The 16,440-nt window shown below is 44.6% G+C and overlaps 1 protein-coding gene across 1 annotated transcript; it reads left to right on the forward strand.

The window, feature by feature from the left end:
• The first annotated feature begins 7,190 nt into the window (after positions 1-7,190).
• Positions 7,191-15,580, forward strand: SPDYE4 (speedy/RINGO cell cycle regulator family member E4). The gene is made up of 7 exons (XM_020904365.2): positions 7,191-7,683; positions 8,128-8,359; positions 9,137-9,195; positions 9,872-9,957; positions 12,241-12,409; positions 12,559-12,666; positions 14,741-15,580. Exons 1-6 carry the CDS (start codon positions 7,411-7,413, stop codon positions 12,616-12,618), a joined length of 879 nt encoding a protein of 292 aa, XP_020760024.1. The 5' UTR covers positions 7,191-7,410; the 3' UTR covers positions 12,619-12,666; positions 14,741-15,580.
• The last annotated feature ends 860 nt before the right edge of the window (positions 15,581-16,440 follow it).

The raw sequence follows: 16,440 nt of genomic DNA on the forward strand, positions 1-16,440 counted from the left end.
TCCAACCATCTCATCCTCAGGAGAAGGAAATGGCAACCCACTCCAGTATTCCTGCCTGGAGAATCCTGTGGACAGAGGAGCCTGGTGGGCTGCTATCCATAGGCTTGCAAAGAATCAGACACGACTGACGCAACTTAGCATGCGTGCATGCACTGGAGAAGGAAATGGCAATCCACTCCAGTATTCTTGCCTGAAGAATCCTAGGGACAGAGGAGCCTGGTGGGCTCCTGTCTATAGAGTCACAAAGAGTCACATATGATTGAAGCGACTTAGCGGCAGCAGCAGCAGCATCTCATCCTCTGTTGTCCCCTTCTCCTCCTGCCTTCAATCTTTCCCAGCATCAGGGTCTTTTCCAATGAATCAGTTCTTCCCATCAGGTGGTGAAAGTATTGGAGTTTCAGCTTCAGCATCAGTTTTTCCAACAAATATTCAGGACTGATTTTCCCTAGGATTGACTGGTTGGATATCCTTGCAGTCCAAGGGACTCTCAAGAGTCTTCTCCAACACCACAGTTCAAAAGCATCAATTCTTCTGTGCTCAGCTTTCATTATAGTCCAACTCTCACATCCATACATGACCACTGGAAAAACCATAGCTTTGACTAGACCGATCTTTGTTGGTAAAGTAATGTCTCTACTTTTTAATATGCTGTCTAGGTTGGTCATAGCTTTTCTTCCAAGGATCAAGTGTTTTTTAGTTTCATGGCTGCAGTCACCATCTGCAGTGATTTTGGAGCCCCCCAAAATAAAGTCTCTCACTGTTTCCATTGTTTCCCCATCTATTTGCCATGAAGTGATGGGACCAGATGCCATGATCTTAGTTTTCTGAATGTTGAGTTTTAAGCCAACGTTTTCACTCTCCTCTTTCACTTTCATCAAGAGGCTCTTTAGTTCTTCACTTTCTGCCATAAGGCTGGTGTCATCTGCGTATCTGAGGTTATTGATATTTCTCCAGGCAATCTTGATTCCAGCTTGTGCTTAATCCAGTCCAGCATTTTTCGTGATATACTCTGCATATAAGTTAAATAAGCAGGCTGGCAATATACAACCTTGACATACTCCTTTTCCTATTTGGAACCAGTCTGTTTTTTCATGTCCAGTTCTAACCGTTGAAATACTATGTTTCATTAAAATGCTAGGATACAATAAATGTTCAGCCATGATATAAAATAATATTAATCATGGGCATATGGTTGCTCCAAGGAAGGAACAGAGAATAGAAATTGTTGCTTTTCTAGATTACACAATCAATGCATTAAAAACAATAGAAAAATCAGAAGGTACATACAAATTGAAAAAAGAAAATGGATATCTGCGATCTTACCTTTTAAACAGGATATTGTTTATGTTAGATAAAAATGTCATTTTTCAAAAATGGAATCATAAGAACAATGATTTATCACTATATTTTGGGGGTGAAATCATGTAACTGTGTTCTTGACCAGTTACTTCTCAAAAGCTGGTGTGGGTAAAATTAAAAATAAAATCTGCAAATCCAGAAAATCCTATTCCCAGATGTGGAAATAAAGAAAACAGTTTTATTGTTGAATAACCATGAAAGAAGGCTGTGGGACTTCCCTGGTGGGCCAGTAGTTAAGACTCTGCCCTCCAAACACTCGGGGGCTCAGGTTCAGTCTCTCCTGGAGGAATTAAGATCTGGCATGCTATGGGACTGATAAAAAAAAAAAAAGCAGACGGTGTTGTGCATCACAAGGGAACCACTAATGTTTGTGTAAATGAGATGAACCTCAACTTTTTATATAGTTCAGGAGATAGAATCCATTACATACATGTTTAAGATAACAGTAATTTGTCTTCTGTGAAAAAACTTGACAACATTTTTGGCTTGGAGGAGGCAAAGATGCTACTTCCTTGGGTCATCAGAAATCCGGGTTGATTTGACACCAGCTGCCTCCACCATGCTGCCTAAGTTCAACACCAGCGAGATCAGAGTCATATAGTGAGTTGCATAGTGGGGAGGTCAGCACCACGTCTGCCCTGGCCCCCAAGACTGGCCCCAGGGTCTGTCTCCAAAAGAGGTTGGTGATAACATCACCAAGGTAACTGGCGATTGGAAGGGTCTGAGGATACAATGAAACTGATCATTCAGAGCAGATAGGCCCAGATTGAGTGGTACCTTCTACTTCTTATGGAACTGCTAAAGCCCTCAAGGAACTGCCAAGAGACAGAAAGAAGCAGAAAAACACTAGACACAGTAGAAACATTGGTTTTAATGAGATGGTCAACATTGCCAGGTAGATGCGTCATCCATCTCTAGCTAGAGAACTCTGAAACCATTAAAGAGATCCTGGGGATTGCCCAGTCTGTGGGCTGCGATGTTGATGGCTGCCACTCCCACAACATCATAAATGACATCAACAGTGGTGCAGTTCAGTGCTCTGAGCTTGAGCCTGGCAAACTTCCAGCCCACGTGCCACAACTAAAAGCCCCCTTGAGCTGCAATGAAGACCCAGCACAGCCAAAGTAAAAACAAAGCAAAATAAATAAATAAACAAACAAACAACAACAAAATCCTGGTTGTGGCAGGTTTTTTTTTGGCTGCGTCACAAAGTATGCCAAACCAGTGGGCTTAAACAACAGAAATGAATTGTCTGACAGTTCCACAGTTTGCAAATCCAAATTAAGGCGTCAGCAGCAGTGGGTCTCTTCAAGAGCTGTAGGGGAAGATCTGCTGCAGGTGGAGGGGACAGTGTCTTCACTACATATACACTAGGTGGGTACGAGGTAGGTACCAGGTAGGTGCTCAGCAGGAACTCCGATCCTGGGTCTGCTTATCCACAGCAGCACAAATCTGCTTAAGGGGTTGTCGTGGACCTGTCGGCAGGAGGACTAGAGGCTGGCTCGGCCCTGGACCCACGGCTTGGCCACAACCCTGCCGTGTTAGGGTCTAGGTCACGGTTCATCCCTTCCTGCTTATTTCATTTGATGGTGACGTGCTTTCTTTAGGACTTCCTACTGTACCAGCGGGGCTTCCCTGGTGGCTTAGTAGTAAACAACCTGCCTGCCAATGCAGGAGAGGTGGGTTGGATCTCTGATCTGGGAAGATCCGCTAGAGAAGAAAATGGCAACCCTTTCCAGTATTCTTGCCTGGAGAATCTCGTGAACAGCAGAACCTGGTGGGCTCCAGTCCTTGGGGTCGCAAAGAGTTGGACACAACTTAGGGACTGAACAGCAATTGCACCAGCCTGGGCAGCTCATCCCACCCAGAGATTTCCATCAGAAGCATGTCAACAAGAAAGTTCAAATTAGGCTCTAGCTCAGTGCTATGGAATTAGAATCTGTGAGCCTGGGTCCTGGCATCTGTTTATTATTTTCTCCATGTGATTCTCAGCTGAAAGGATTGTACTGACAAACCACTTTCGTTTCACACTGCTGAAATTTCTGCAGTATAGTTATCTTAAACTGCATTCACAGGAGGGAGAGAGAAGAGGAGAAGTGATAGTTTTGCTTTCCCCCCTTGAATACACTGTTACTGAACCAAACTTGAGTCTGCTCACATGCACACAGTAAAGCCAGTCTCCTGACACTGGGACGTGAGGAAGGAAAGTAGAACAAGGTGACAAGCAAGGAGTCCAAGCAGCTAGTGGTCAATAGGCCCCAACTCTCCCCGTGATTTTCAGGGAAGAGTTTTTAAAGATGGGGTGTGGCTGTTGGTAGGAATATAAGGTGCAGCCACTATGGAGAATAGTGTGGAAGGTCCTTAAAAAACTGAAAATAGAGCTACTGTGTGATCCAGCAATCCCACTCCTGGGCATATATCAGGAGAAACCCATACCTCAAAAGATAAGTGCACCTCCATGTTCACAGCAGTATTATTTACAATAGCCAAGATGTGGAAGCAACTTATGTGTCCATCAACAGGTGAATGGATGAAGTTGATGTGGTACATATACACAATGAAATGTTACAAAACCTAAAAAGGAATGAAACAATGCCACTTGCAGCACCATGGGTGGAGCTAGATATCATAATACTAAGTCAGGTAAGTCAGAAAGGGAAAGACAAATACAATATGATATCACTTCTGTGTAGAATCTTAAAAAATGATACAAATGATCTTATTTACAAAACGAAATGGACTCACAGACATAGAAAACAAATTTATGGTTACCAAAGGGGAAATGTGAGGGGTAGAGAGAAAAATTAGGAGTTTGGGGTTAACATATACACACTACGACATATAAAATGGACAATCGGGACTTTCCCAGTAGTCCAGTGGTTAAGACTCTTCACTCCCAGTGCAGGAGGTGTGGGTTTGATCCTTGGTCAGGGAACTACAATTTCTGTATGCCACATGGTGAGGCCAAAAAAATAGACAATCCTCAAGGACCTATAGCACAGGGAACTCTACACAATATTCTGTAATAACCTAGAGAGTTTCCTGGTGGCCTAGTGGTTAGGATTCCAGGCTTTCACCACTGTGGCCCAGGTTCAGTCCCTGGTCAGAGAACTGAAATTTCACAAGCTGCACAGCATAGGGAAAAAAATTCTGTATTAACCTAAAGGGGAAAATAATGTGAAAAAAAGAATAGATATACATAAATGCATAACTGAAACTAAGACAACATTATAAATCAACTATACTCCAATATAAAATTTAAAAAGCATTTAAGTGAAGGAAGAAGAGTGGGGGAGGGGTGGTTGTGGGGCTGTGTGATCAGCTGGTGGACCTTCCTCTGATTGGCTGGTGTTGAGGCAACCGGGAGTCAACATCATTAACCTTCTGGTTCCTACTGGTCTGCGGTCTATATGCTTGTGACTTCTTCCACCTTATGGGGTTTTCAGTATCTGCGAAACAGCTCACAGGTCTTGGCCCAGAATATTATCTATACCCCTTGAGGAGGAAAAAGGATGCTGACTTTGTTTAATGGCTAAACTATTATTATTTTGTCTCTTTTTGGCTGTTTTCCTTTCTTTATGCATGTTCTCACTTCTTTGATTAGATTTACTCTTTGGAACTTGGAGAAGGGCAAGGAGGCTAAAATTTTCTAAAGACAAGATGCAGGGGAAGACAGGAGAATTCATCCCAGAAGACCCTGAGGTCGAGCTTAATTACAGCAGCAGATTCAATCTGGGTTGTTTATGCCATTTTTAGTCAACATAGCAACAGACCCCACACAATTGTAGCCCGATTGGGCAATGTGGACAGGGGAAGATTGGATTATGCAAATCCAGATTTGAAGATTAGATTAAACAATCAAGGTATTTTGTTGTTCATAAGAGACACTTTCAGGAAGACAGAAAACCAAACTTCTAATATTTGAAAGCTTGTTAACTGGAAGAAAGAGTGAATTTCTGTTTTGTTATGAAGAGACCCAATCAGCACTGACAGTAGAAAGACTGATGAATGCAAACCTGAACTCATTTGCCTCCTAACAATTGAACGAGCGTCCACAGCAGAAGGACACAGGTCCTCAAGCAGCAGTGCTTTCCCAGAAGTGCCCACACGAGAAGAACCAGTCCAGTAGCAGCTGGGGAGGACCTCAGAGGTGGTTTGCAGGGCCTCTGAGACCTAGTTCATCTCAGAAAGTCATGGAGAGCAACCCAGAGAGACGGTCTCCGCACCTTGGATGAACTGCTCTGACTCTAGATGACCAACTAGAAACATGTAAGTGATCAAAATACAAAATAAAACTTTGGGCACACCCTGAACAACAGAGGTACTTCTCATCAAAGTCCAAACAGTAATTCAAAAGCAGGGCTCAGAGCCGAAGTTGCGAAACAAGCCAAGTGTTCGTTGACAGATGAATAGATAAAGAAATGTAGTGTGTATGTTGATACAATTAATCCATAAAAGGGAAGGAAATTTTAAAAATCTATACAGACAGCATTTATTTATTTATTATTTGATATTTCTTTTTTTTTATACATGGGGAAAATTCAGTAATTCCACTTTTAAGAGGAAAAGTTAGTATTTCTCTGCGGAAACAAGTTTCAGCAGTAGAGGCATAAGGGGCTTCCCAGGTGGCCATAGCAGTAAAGAACCTGCCTGCCAATGCAAGAGATGTAAGAGATGCGGGTTCAATCCCTGGGTCAGGAGGGAGGGCATGGCAACCCACTCCAGTATTCTTGCCTGGAGAATCCCATGGACAGAGGAGCCTGGTGGGTTGCAGTCCATAGTGGTGCAGAGAGTCAGACACAACTAAAGTGACTTAGCCTGCACGCGTGCAGAAGAGGCATACGCATGCACGAGAACACAGAGGACACAGGACTACAGCCCCCCCGGCCTCCCCCACATCTAACCCCCTGATGAGACCTGCTGGCTCTTCCTCCAGATGCCTGGAACCTGATTACTTCTCTCCGTCTTTTCAGACATCCCCGTTCGGGACTTACCCACCCCCCAACTCCTAACCACATCCGGGTCTCCCTAGTTCCAACTCTTACTGAATCTCCACCCCATTTTTTCACATCTTGTGGGGTCTTAGTTCCCTGTCGAGGGATTGAACCCAGGACCTCAGCAGTGAGAGCACAGAGTCCTAATCACTGGACCACTAGGGAATTCCCTCCACCCCATCCATTAATACAGCAAGTGACATTAATTTTTTCCCTTTCGATGCAGATTGGACCGCGGCTCCTCTCCTTCACTGGTTTCCCATTGCACTTAGGATACATCTGAACATCTTCAGATCCAGGGTTTTCTTTCCTTCTTGCTCACTGTGTACCATCCACACTGGCTTTGGGGGTCTAAGAAGGAAATTTTGGTTTAGGCTACCACACATCTGAACCTTGAAGATGTTACACTAAGTGAATCAGCCAGATACAAATGGACAAATGTTATACAATTCCACTTCTATGAACTCCCTAGAGGGGTCAGATTCAGAGACAGAAAGTAGAAGGATGGATGCCAGGAGCTGGGGGAGGAGGATGGGGAGTTAGTGTTTAACGGGGACAAAGTTTCAGTTTGGGAAGATGAACACATTTTGGAGATGACACTGGCAATGGTCGCACAGCAGCTTGAGTGTTTGATGCCACTCACTGGTACCTTTAAAAGGGCAAACCTGCTGGGAAGGGATAAACAGGGAATCCAACGCCTGAAGGATGGCTTTGGAGAGTGGTCAGGAGTTGGGTCAGTGGCAGGAAATACAATTTCCCCTCAATCTCTGGGAGAAGTGGACACCTCGGTCAAACCGTTACTTGTGATTTTCTTCAAGCTGGTTGCCAGATTGGAATGACCAGTGACATCAGAGGCTTCTGACCTTCCTGATTGGAAGAGCAGACTCCTATGGTGCTCGACGGCGGAGGTGGACACCAGTATCTCCCCAGAGCGTCCTCCACTCCCAGTTCATCCTCAGCTTGAAGAAGGGACATCACGCTTGCGTTTGGCCAGGATCCAGAAGAGCTGAGACAGAACTGAGTCTAGGTTGCGTGGAAGAAGAGTTCGGGAGAAATCATGGCCAGTTGTCGCCTGAATTCCCAGTTTGAGGACCAGAGCCCCCAGTCCAGCTCTTCAGGGCTCCCCATGGAGGTGATCGTCAGTGAAGAAATCCCAGGCTCCTCAGGTGAGGGAGCTGGGCACGAGAAGGAATTTCTGGGGGTTAACACAGAGGTCAGGAAGGAGCTCCTGTATAAGGTATGGAAGGAAGGAGATGTTCAGAAAACCGGAGACTTGGGGAGGAAAGGACAGGAGCTGGAGACACAGAAAACCTGGGAAGCAAGAAAGGAGGTTAGGACCTGAGATCCAAGGATGAAAGAAAGGAAGAGGGGAAACAAAAGGAAGGTTCCTTTTTTTTTCCCCGAGTGGGAGAAATTGCTTCTCTGGTGAGTCGGTGGTAAAGAATTCGCCTGCCAATGCAAGAGGCTTGGGTCCACTCCTGTGTTCTTGCCTGGAAATCCCACGGGCAGAGCAGTGTCATGGACCACAGTCCATGGGGTCACAGAGAGACGTGACTTGGCGACTGAACAACACAGTGGGAGAAATTATCTGCCATGAAGAAAAGATTTTCAGGATCGGAAGCTGGAAAAATGGCCCAAAAAAATGGGGGGAGGGGTAGATGAATATCAACAGAGAAAGATGGAAAGGACAACAATCTATGAGACTGGAGAGGCTGGATGGGGAGAGTTGGGGATGGGAGTGGGGAACCCGGTGGTTGGATTCCAAAGACAAAAGCTTCATATCGTAGCCTCTTTTCCTTACTTAGCCCTCTGGGCCAGCTCCAGCTCCCTGCCTTGGCGCCCCGGCTCTAAGAGGAAGTGGTCAGCGGCATTCGGAGCAGAGGCGGAGGACGAGGCCCAGGACAGCTGGATCGTGAAGTCGCTGAGTGGGCTTAGGATAAGGCTGAAGAAACAGCAGGTGCTCGTGGTGCTGCCTGAACACCACGTGGTCTTCAACAGGATGCTTGGTAAGGACCCTTCCCCATCAGCCCCGCAACCTCCTGTTCTATAACTGAAAAAAAAAAAAAAACTTGCAATGACTACGTTTTTCCGAGCGAGAAGAATTCCCTGCTAGCTGATGAGCTCCCAGTCCCTGGGGGACTCGGCACTGATCACTCATCAGGGGCACTTAGGAATGAGGCAGGATTAGATTAAACTCAGAAATGATACTGATGGCTCAGCATTAAAGACTCCGCCTGCAGTGCAAGAGATGCAGGTTCGATCCCTGGGTCGGGAAGATCCCCTGGAGAAGAGAAAGGCTACCCACTCCAGTATTCCTGCCTGGAGAATCCCATGGACAGACCTGGTGGGCTACAGTCCACGGGGTCGCAGAGTCGGGCACGACTGAAGCCGCTGAGCACAGCCCAGCGGAGGTCAGTCTTGGAGATGATAGTCCTGTATGATTAGGTTAACTTGGTAGCTGCACCCCTGAGAATTCTTAGCCCTGACTGAATCTAGGCTGTTGGAATCTACATGCCTGACGTGACTGTCGGGTAAGAAATTGTGATAATTTGATGGCCTCTACAGGGGTATGTGCATGCATGACGAAGGGGCACCAGCCCCTCGCATTTGCCGCCCCTAGAAGGGAAGTCAGCCCCTTTCCTTGTCCAGTGAAAAGTCTTCCCTCCCCTGACCCTGGGCCACATCCCAGAATTTCCCCACTGGGGGCACCATTCTCCCTCTTTGCTCTGGAATGTTCTCCCGGCAGCCCCGTTCCTATTGTCTAACGTGCCCTCTTTTCACAGAGGATCATGTCATTAAGAGATTCCTGGCCTGGGACAGAAACCTGAAGGTATCCGACAAGGTGAGTCATCACTGAGAGGGATTTCTGCTCCAGCACCTGTCCCGGGGCGGGGTGGAGTGAGGGTAGTCGCTAAACCCACATTTCCACTCCCCTCTCCACCCTGATGCCTTGTCAGCAACTCCCTCTGGGGGCCTGGAGGTGTCCTCTGGGGTCTGGGCCCTAGGCAAGCTCACTTGGTGGTGGTCACCTAAGCCCCCACTGTGCTCAGAGGAGACTCATTTTTGCTCCAGCTCATCAAAAACCACCCAGTGCTGGCTGCCCTCAAACCCACAGCCCCTGTCCTGGGAACATCATGGACTTTTCGTCCTTTCCTCCCCCAAAATAATCAAGCTCCCCCAACACGGGGCGGGGGCTCTTCTCCGAGGGGCACCACCCCGTCCCCACCTCCCGCTCTTTGTGGTTGTCTAGTCGCTAAGACATGCTGACTCTTTTGCAACCCCACGGACTGTAGCCCACCAGGCTCCTCTGTCCAGGGCATTTCCCAGATAAGATTACTGGAGTGGGTCGCCATTTCCATCTCTCGGGGATCTTCCCAACCCGGGGATGGAGCCCGAGTCCCCTGCATTGGCGGGTGGGTTCTTTCCCACTGCGCCACCTGGGAAGTCATACCACTCCCTTCTCTGTTTTTCCTCTTCTGGGATGTGACCTCTCTCTGTTTTTTCTTTTTGTCCCTCAGTATCTCCTGGCGATGGTGATCGCTTATTTCAGCCGAGCTGGCCTCTTCTCCTGGCAATACCAGAGGATCCATTTCTTCATAGCTCTGTAAGTAGCTTGCTCCATCTTCCCATCAGTGCTCAGCACCCTGGGAGGGTGGAGGGAGAGGTATGGGGCTCGTCCCTTTCATCTTTTTTTAAAAAAAAAAAAAAAACCTATTTGTACTGTTTATTCTGTGTGTGAAAATGACAGGATTATAGTGGAGTGGTTTCTTTTTGAATTGAAGTATTTTTTTTCTTTATATATATATTTTATTAAAGTGCAGTTGACTTACCATGTTTCAGGTACACAGCAAGTTTATTCAGTTATACATATACACATATTCTTTTCAGATTATTTTCTACTATAGGTTATTCCAAGGTATTTTGACTATAGTTCCCTGTGTTAGTCGCTCAGTCGTGTCCAACTCTGTGACCCCATGGACTGGAAGCCAGTGTCCACACCTGTACTATACAGAAATCTTTGTTTCTTGTTGCTTATTTTTTTTAATTAGAAATATAGCATTCTATTCATGCTAAGTCAAACAAGTATAGTCAAAATGTCATAAATTTTTTAGTTAGGCCAAAATTTGTAAGTTTTCTAAGATATATATACATATAATTTATATGTATGTATGTATACAAAAGCTTTTCTACTACGCTTGATAAAGTCTTGAGAAAGAACATAAAAAAAGATACGGAGAAATTGGAAAACATAAACTAAATGAAATGGGAAGACTGAATATGAAATAGAAACAGTGAAACAAACTAGATAAAAGTAAATAATCATATCTATATATGACCCGTATATATATATGAAGTATGTTTTTTATACTGTTGTCAAAACAAACAACCCTAATATCAGTCAAAAGACTGAAGGAAACAAAGAAACCCTGCTAAAAGGAGAGGAAGAAAGAGCTGACACCGTCCTGCCCCCAAGTAAACAGGCTTGAGAGTTCCATTTCCGGTTTGAATTCTTCTGTCTCACTCCTTCCCACATCAGTACCAAGTGTGACCATATTCCATTTCTGGGTTCCCACGACAAAAGGCCACGATTGGGGTCCTCACTACACAACTCAAATCTGGTATAAAACCCTCCACACTGATGCTTCTTCCAAGTCTCTCCCAAGCCAGTCAGCTTTATTTGCCCAAATATTCTTCCAAAGACACAGGTCTGACCTGTGTTCATTGGCTAATTACTCACCAAAATCAAGGCCAGAGTTCAGGGTTGGAAGTCAGCCCTCTCGACAGTCTCCATCACACTTGCTAACTGTCCTGATTCTTTATTCCTTTGTTTCACTGTTCCCTTCAAATGCCCTTCCCTCTATTTTATATTTTATATTCATATACTTTCTTTCCAGATATCTTTCCCATACACATTTATCCAAAGAAAATGACCTTATCCTTAAATTGAGTTCAAACACCAAAACCTTCACAATGAATATGAAGAGATCCCTAACTTCTACATCCTACTAACACTTTCCTTAAAATCCTATTATAATGTGATGTTTTGCATTATAATAATTTCTTCTCTCACCTCCCCTTTCCCCAATCCTGTTACACTAATCCAGTTCTTGTCAAAATACCCATTGGTATTTTCTTCAGCACAATTCTTTTCATTTTCCAACAGTTTGTTATAGTGAGTCTCCAAGGTAATCTGTATTGCATTTGGCTATAAAACATTCTTTCACTCATTCGATGAAACCTTATGAAGGGCACCCTATGTGGGTGGGGCTTCCCCGGTGGTTCAGTGGTGAAGAATCCACCTCCAATGCAGGAGATTTGGGTTTGATCCCTGGGTCAGGAAGATCCCTGGGAGAAGGAAATGGCAACCCACTCCAGTATTCTTGCCGGGGAAATCTCCTAGACAGAGGAGCCTTGGAGGCTACAGTCCATGGGGTCACAAAAAGTCAGGCACAATGACTAAACAACAACAATGTGCTGGGGAATATGAGGTGATGGGAAGACAGACTCAAGAAGGGCTGCTGAATTAATGCATCAACATAAGAGCAAGCCCTAAACACATCATTTGGTAGGAAAGGCATGAATGCAGAAGTAGACAGATCAGCTCCAGCTCTCAGGAACTGTACATGTACCTTCAACCTAGGGAGCCAGGTGTGTGCACATAAAACCAACGGAAAGGAACAGAGGTTGGGATTTTGTCCTCATCAACAAGGCGTGAGAGATGCCCTTCTGAAGGTCCCGCCCAGCAGTGGCTCTTTGATGACCGGGGATGCTGGGGAGGGCCGGACAGGTTGTGTGAAGATGCTCAGCCCGTATCCTTTCTAGAAAGCTGACCTCAGGCGAAAGCCCTTCCTGTTCTGCTCCTGACAGCCACCTGATGTCTTTTCAGCTACCTGGCCAGTAAGATGGAAGAGGACCACCACGCCCCCAAACAGATCATCTTTTCGTTCCTCTATGGAAGGAACCACTCCCAGCGTCCCTTGTTCCACAAACTGCTTTTCCAATTCATCTGTTCCATGAACTGGAAGATGAGGGTCACCCAGGAAGAGTGTGAGAAGGTGGGTGGGCTGTGGGGGCTTGGAAGTGGGGGTGGTGAGGAGAGGAGGGGTCATGGGGATTGGGGGAAAGAATTGGAGGCTGAACAAGGGGAGGAGAAGGGTCAATTTGGAGAGGCACCGTCATTTCAAGGGGCTGTTCATCTTTCCAGATCCAAGCTATTCACCCGAGACTCTGGGTGTGGGATCGAGATCGTGCCCTCTTGCCCTAGGGGGCCCCCCAGGACCACGAGGGCCTGAGATCACCGGCCTGAGGAAAGGTAGGTCTATGTCCTCGTAGATGTGGGCAGAATAATGTGTTGTTCATTGAGGATTCCAACTGTGGACTGCCATCACCTTCCAACCTGTGACTCAGGTCAGCTGGGCATACAGCCAGATGCTGACTCAGTTCCCGGCCACAGCCTGACCACCACACACAGACACAGTACAGTGGGGTCCGTGGGTGCCAGGCCTCATGGAAAACTACTTGTCACAGAGGCATGGGTTTAGCTGCAATCATTTCACCCAAAACAATGGGGTCCAAATAACTTGATGGGATATTGTTTTTTGTGAAAAGCAAAAGTTTCCAATTTTTTCCATATATTGTGTTTTGAGTTCCTCTTTTTAATTCATCTGTGGCCCTTCATCCCTCTGGGATAGTGACTTAGAATTTATCTAAAAAAAAAAAATTTATCTTCCACAAAATCAATGTCTACAAATAGGATGTTAGACAGAACAGCCTACATGGTCAATGATAAAAGAGAAACTATGACTAGCTTTATTTTCATCCAAATTTACTTTCAAATTCCTTATCACCAGATCACCTGTGGTTATTTCCTCTGACTCACCACTCCTGGACCAGCTACTCCCTCTTGCTTCCCACCTCAAGTTTATGGTCAAGGGAGTTTATCAGAACCAGTGAAAATTAAGGAATGCTATCTTCAGCCTGGCTTATTACGATCGACCAATAGAGTTATAGATGTGGGCAGAGAATTAAGCAAAGGTTTGGTTTAAGTTGTAAACTAACTGTCTTAATCCATTCAAGTTTCCCTAACAAAATACTACAGACTGGAGATATTCCCTGGAGGTCTAGTGGTTAAGACTCTGTGCTTTCAATACAGGGCACGTGAGTTCAGCCCCTGACTGGGGAAGTTCCTTGAGCTGTGCAGTGCGGCCAAAAAAAAAAAAATACTACAGACTGACTTCGGGTTAAAAACAACAAAAAACACAGGTCCTTTTATAATGGCAGTAATCTCATTCATGGGGACTCTACCCCATGACTTAGTAACCTCTCAAAGACCCCACCTGCAAATATCATCACCTTGCTGTAGATTAATTTCTCTGTCATGTCCAACTCTTTGAGACCCTATGGACTATAGCCCACCAGGGTCTTTTGTCCATGGGATTTCTCAGGCAAAAACACTGGAGTGGGTAGCCATTCCCTTCTCCAGGGGATCTTCCTGACCCAGGGGTGGAACCTGGGTTTCCTGCACTGCAGGTGGATTCTTCAAGGTCTGAGCCACCCAGGAAGTGCAGTACCATCACCTTAAGGCTTATGATTTCAACATAAGAATTTTAGGGGGACACAACATTCAGACCGTAACACTAACCGAGTTTAGGAGTAAGTATTATTTAAATATTAGGATTCAGGCTTAGGGTTAGGGATCAGGCATCCGGTCTTATGATTCATAGTGTTGACTTTTTCATAATGTTTGTAGGATGGTTGAAAGTTCAGATTTTAAGTGGTGCGAAAGGACCAAGGTGAGTTAAGGCTACAGCAGCATTCTCTGAGTGTCAACTCCCTGAGCAGAATCACCTAGAATCTTGGCCATAAAGCAAATTCCTGGGCCTGACCTTAGGCGTATTCAGTCATTTCTGCAGTCGGGGTCACCAAAGTCCAAGAATCACACTTGAAAACACTGGTTCAGGATTGGGGTTTAGAATGGAGAGTTTGAGATAAAACCGGGATTATTAATTAGCCTAAACTCTGGTTAGAATTGACTGAGAATGTAAATAATCTTTCTGTAATGCTTTTATTTAGTTATTTATTTTTGTCCGTGCTGGTTCTTTGTTGCTGTGAGGGCTTTTCTCTAGTTGCAGTGTGTGTCTTCTCATTGCAGCCACTTCTCTCGTTGTGGCGCTCAGGCTCTAGGGCGCTCGGGCTTCAGCAGTTGTGGCGTATGGCTTAGTCGCTCCTTGGCATGTGGGATCTTCCCAGATCAGGGATCAAACCCATGTCCCCTGCGTTGGCAGGTGGATTCTTTACTACTGAGCCGGCAGGAATGCCCGTAAATAATCTTTATATCTGGAGAGTCACCGCTTTGAAATCTAACACCCTAGCTCTCTCACTTCCAGATCACCCAGAGAAGATGCGGATTTTCAAGAGAAAGTCAATCCAGACACTGATGACAGCCACAAGGAAGGACACGAGAAGCCTCTGTGCAGATAATGGGAAAGAACCCAGCATCTTTTAGAATGAACTGAAGAGAGTTTTCGGTCATGCTCCTAGGAGCAGAGTGTGCTTCCAGGAATCTTTGGCGGGACAATAAGAAATCAGGGTTTTTTTCAGGTTCTCTTCTTTCCTAAGGCACCACCCCAATTTTCAGATTAATTCAAATCTCCCCTGAGATAGATGTTGGAGGCCCCATTTTTATACACTTATTTGCCCTAGTCTAGATTCATTTGAAGGTGAAATGTAGGGGCTTGGAATAGGAAGGAATTACTTTAAAATATAAAATTAGAGCCATAGCATCATGATAGATGACTTAAAGTTTGCCATCATTATCACTGGCTTATTTTGAGAATGTTGCCTATAAAATTATTGTATTTATTTTTATATATCTACTTTAAATAACATGTTTTGAAAACATGTTATTCCTACAGTTTTGTGATGGATATTATAGTTGTTGTGTATAGGTAAATACAAATTTGTATACATTTTCAAGAGGTTTTTGTGTTTTTAATCTATTATATTTACATAATATATCGATTCTACTTGTAGCTAGGTAGGTTATTCCTCCTAATTTTTGTAAACATAAATTTTAACTTCTAAAGTTCTTATTATTCAATTGTGGAAATTCAGCTGTAATTTTTTTAAACTTGTCTTGAGATGTTTGTATGTAATTTTAGATTATTGAAGAGGATAATGCTGTGTAGCTTTTAGGGAAATATAATAAAGATGAAACTCTTCTCACAGTCATGATGTGTGTGGTCATTACCAGTTTGGTTTGCTTGTTTGCAGTCAAATGAGATGTTATGTTGCTTAATGGTGTGGTGATTATCTAACCACATTTCTTAACTCTGAAAAATAGTCCTGAATTATTTTCCATGTAGAAAAAGCAATAGAAGATGAGGCAGATCTCACATCATTAAAAAATTCAATACCAAGAGACAATTGCTGGGTAAAAGGAAAAACAGCTTTATTGAGGAAGCCGGCAACCCTGCGGAGAAGTTGGCTTCACGTCCCAAAAAACCAGCTCACCCCTCCCCAGGTTTTGCTCGAGGAATGTAAAGCAAGTAGAGGAAGGGGCTACATGCTGAAGAGCCAGTTATGGGGTAAGTCATCAGTTCATGGACATTCTTTTCATCTCTTGGTAATTTGAAATGAACACCATTAACCTCCAGGCAGGAGACCAGGAGACTTTGCTCTCTCAATGCAGGAGGCCTGGGGTTTAATCCTTGGTCAGGGAACTAGATCCCAAATGTTGCAACTAAGAGTCTGGATATCACACCAAAGATTTAGTCCCGTGTGCTGCAACTAATACCCAGGGCACCCGACTAAATATATATATATATATATATTTTTAATGACTTGGAAAAGCTAGATTTCTTCTTCCCTAGAAGGGAAAAGAAGGTATCCTAGACTAATACTCTGTTATTGCTAAGCTCTGTTTACTAACACTTTAATTAGATATCTCACAAACGACCAGAAGCAGACATGATAACCCCCTTCCCTTAGTTACCACAGTAGTCTGTGGACATGTAAGACTTAAAACACTCAGGAAAATATTATGGCTTTGTGCTAAAGAATCTGCCTGCCAATACAAGAGAGGTGA

Source organism: Odocoileus virginianus, chromosome 33 (assembly GCF_023699985.2).
Source record: "Odocoileus virginianus isolate 20LAN1187 ecotype Illinois chromosome 33, Ovbor_1.2, whole genome shotgun sequence".
Taxonomy (NCBI): Eukaryota; Metazoa; Chordata; class Mammalia; order Artiodactyla; family Cervidae; genus Odocoileus; species Odocoileus virginianus.

Excerpts from the sequence above, each read along its gene's own strand:
- SPDYE4 (XM_020904365.2), top strand. The coding sequence starts at position 7,411 with ATGGCCAGTTGTCGCCTGAATTCCCAGTTTGAGGACCAGAGCCCCCAG. Across the intron at positions 9,196-9,871 it reads ACCTGAAGGTATCCGACAAG|TATCTCCTGGCGATGGTGAT; the intron begins GTGAGTCATCAC and ends TTTGTCCCTCAG. Across the intron at positions 9,958-12,240 it reads ATCCATTTCTTCATAGCTCT|CTACCTGGCCAGTAAGATGG; the intron begins GTAAGTAGCTTG and ends ATGTCTTTTCAG.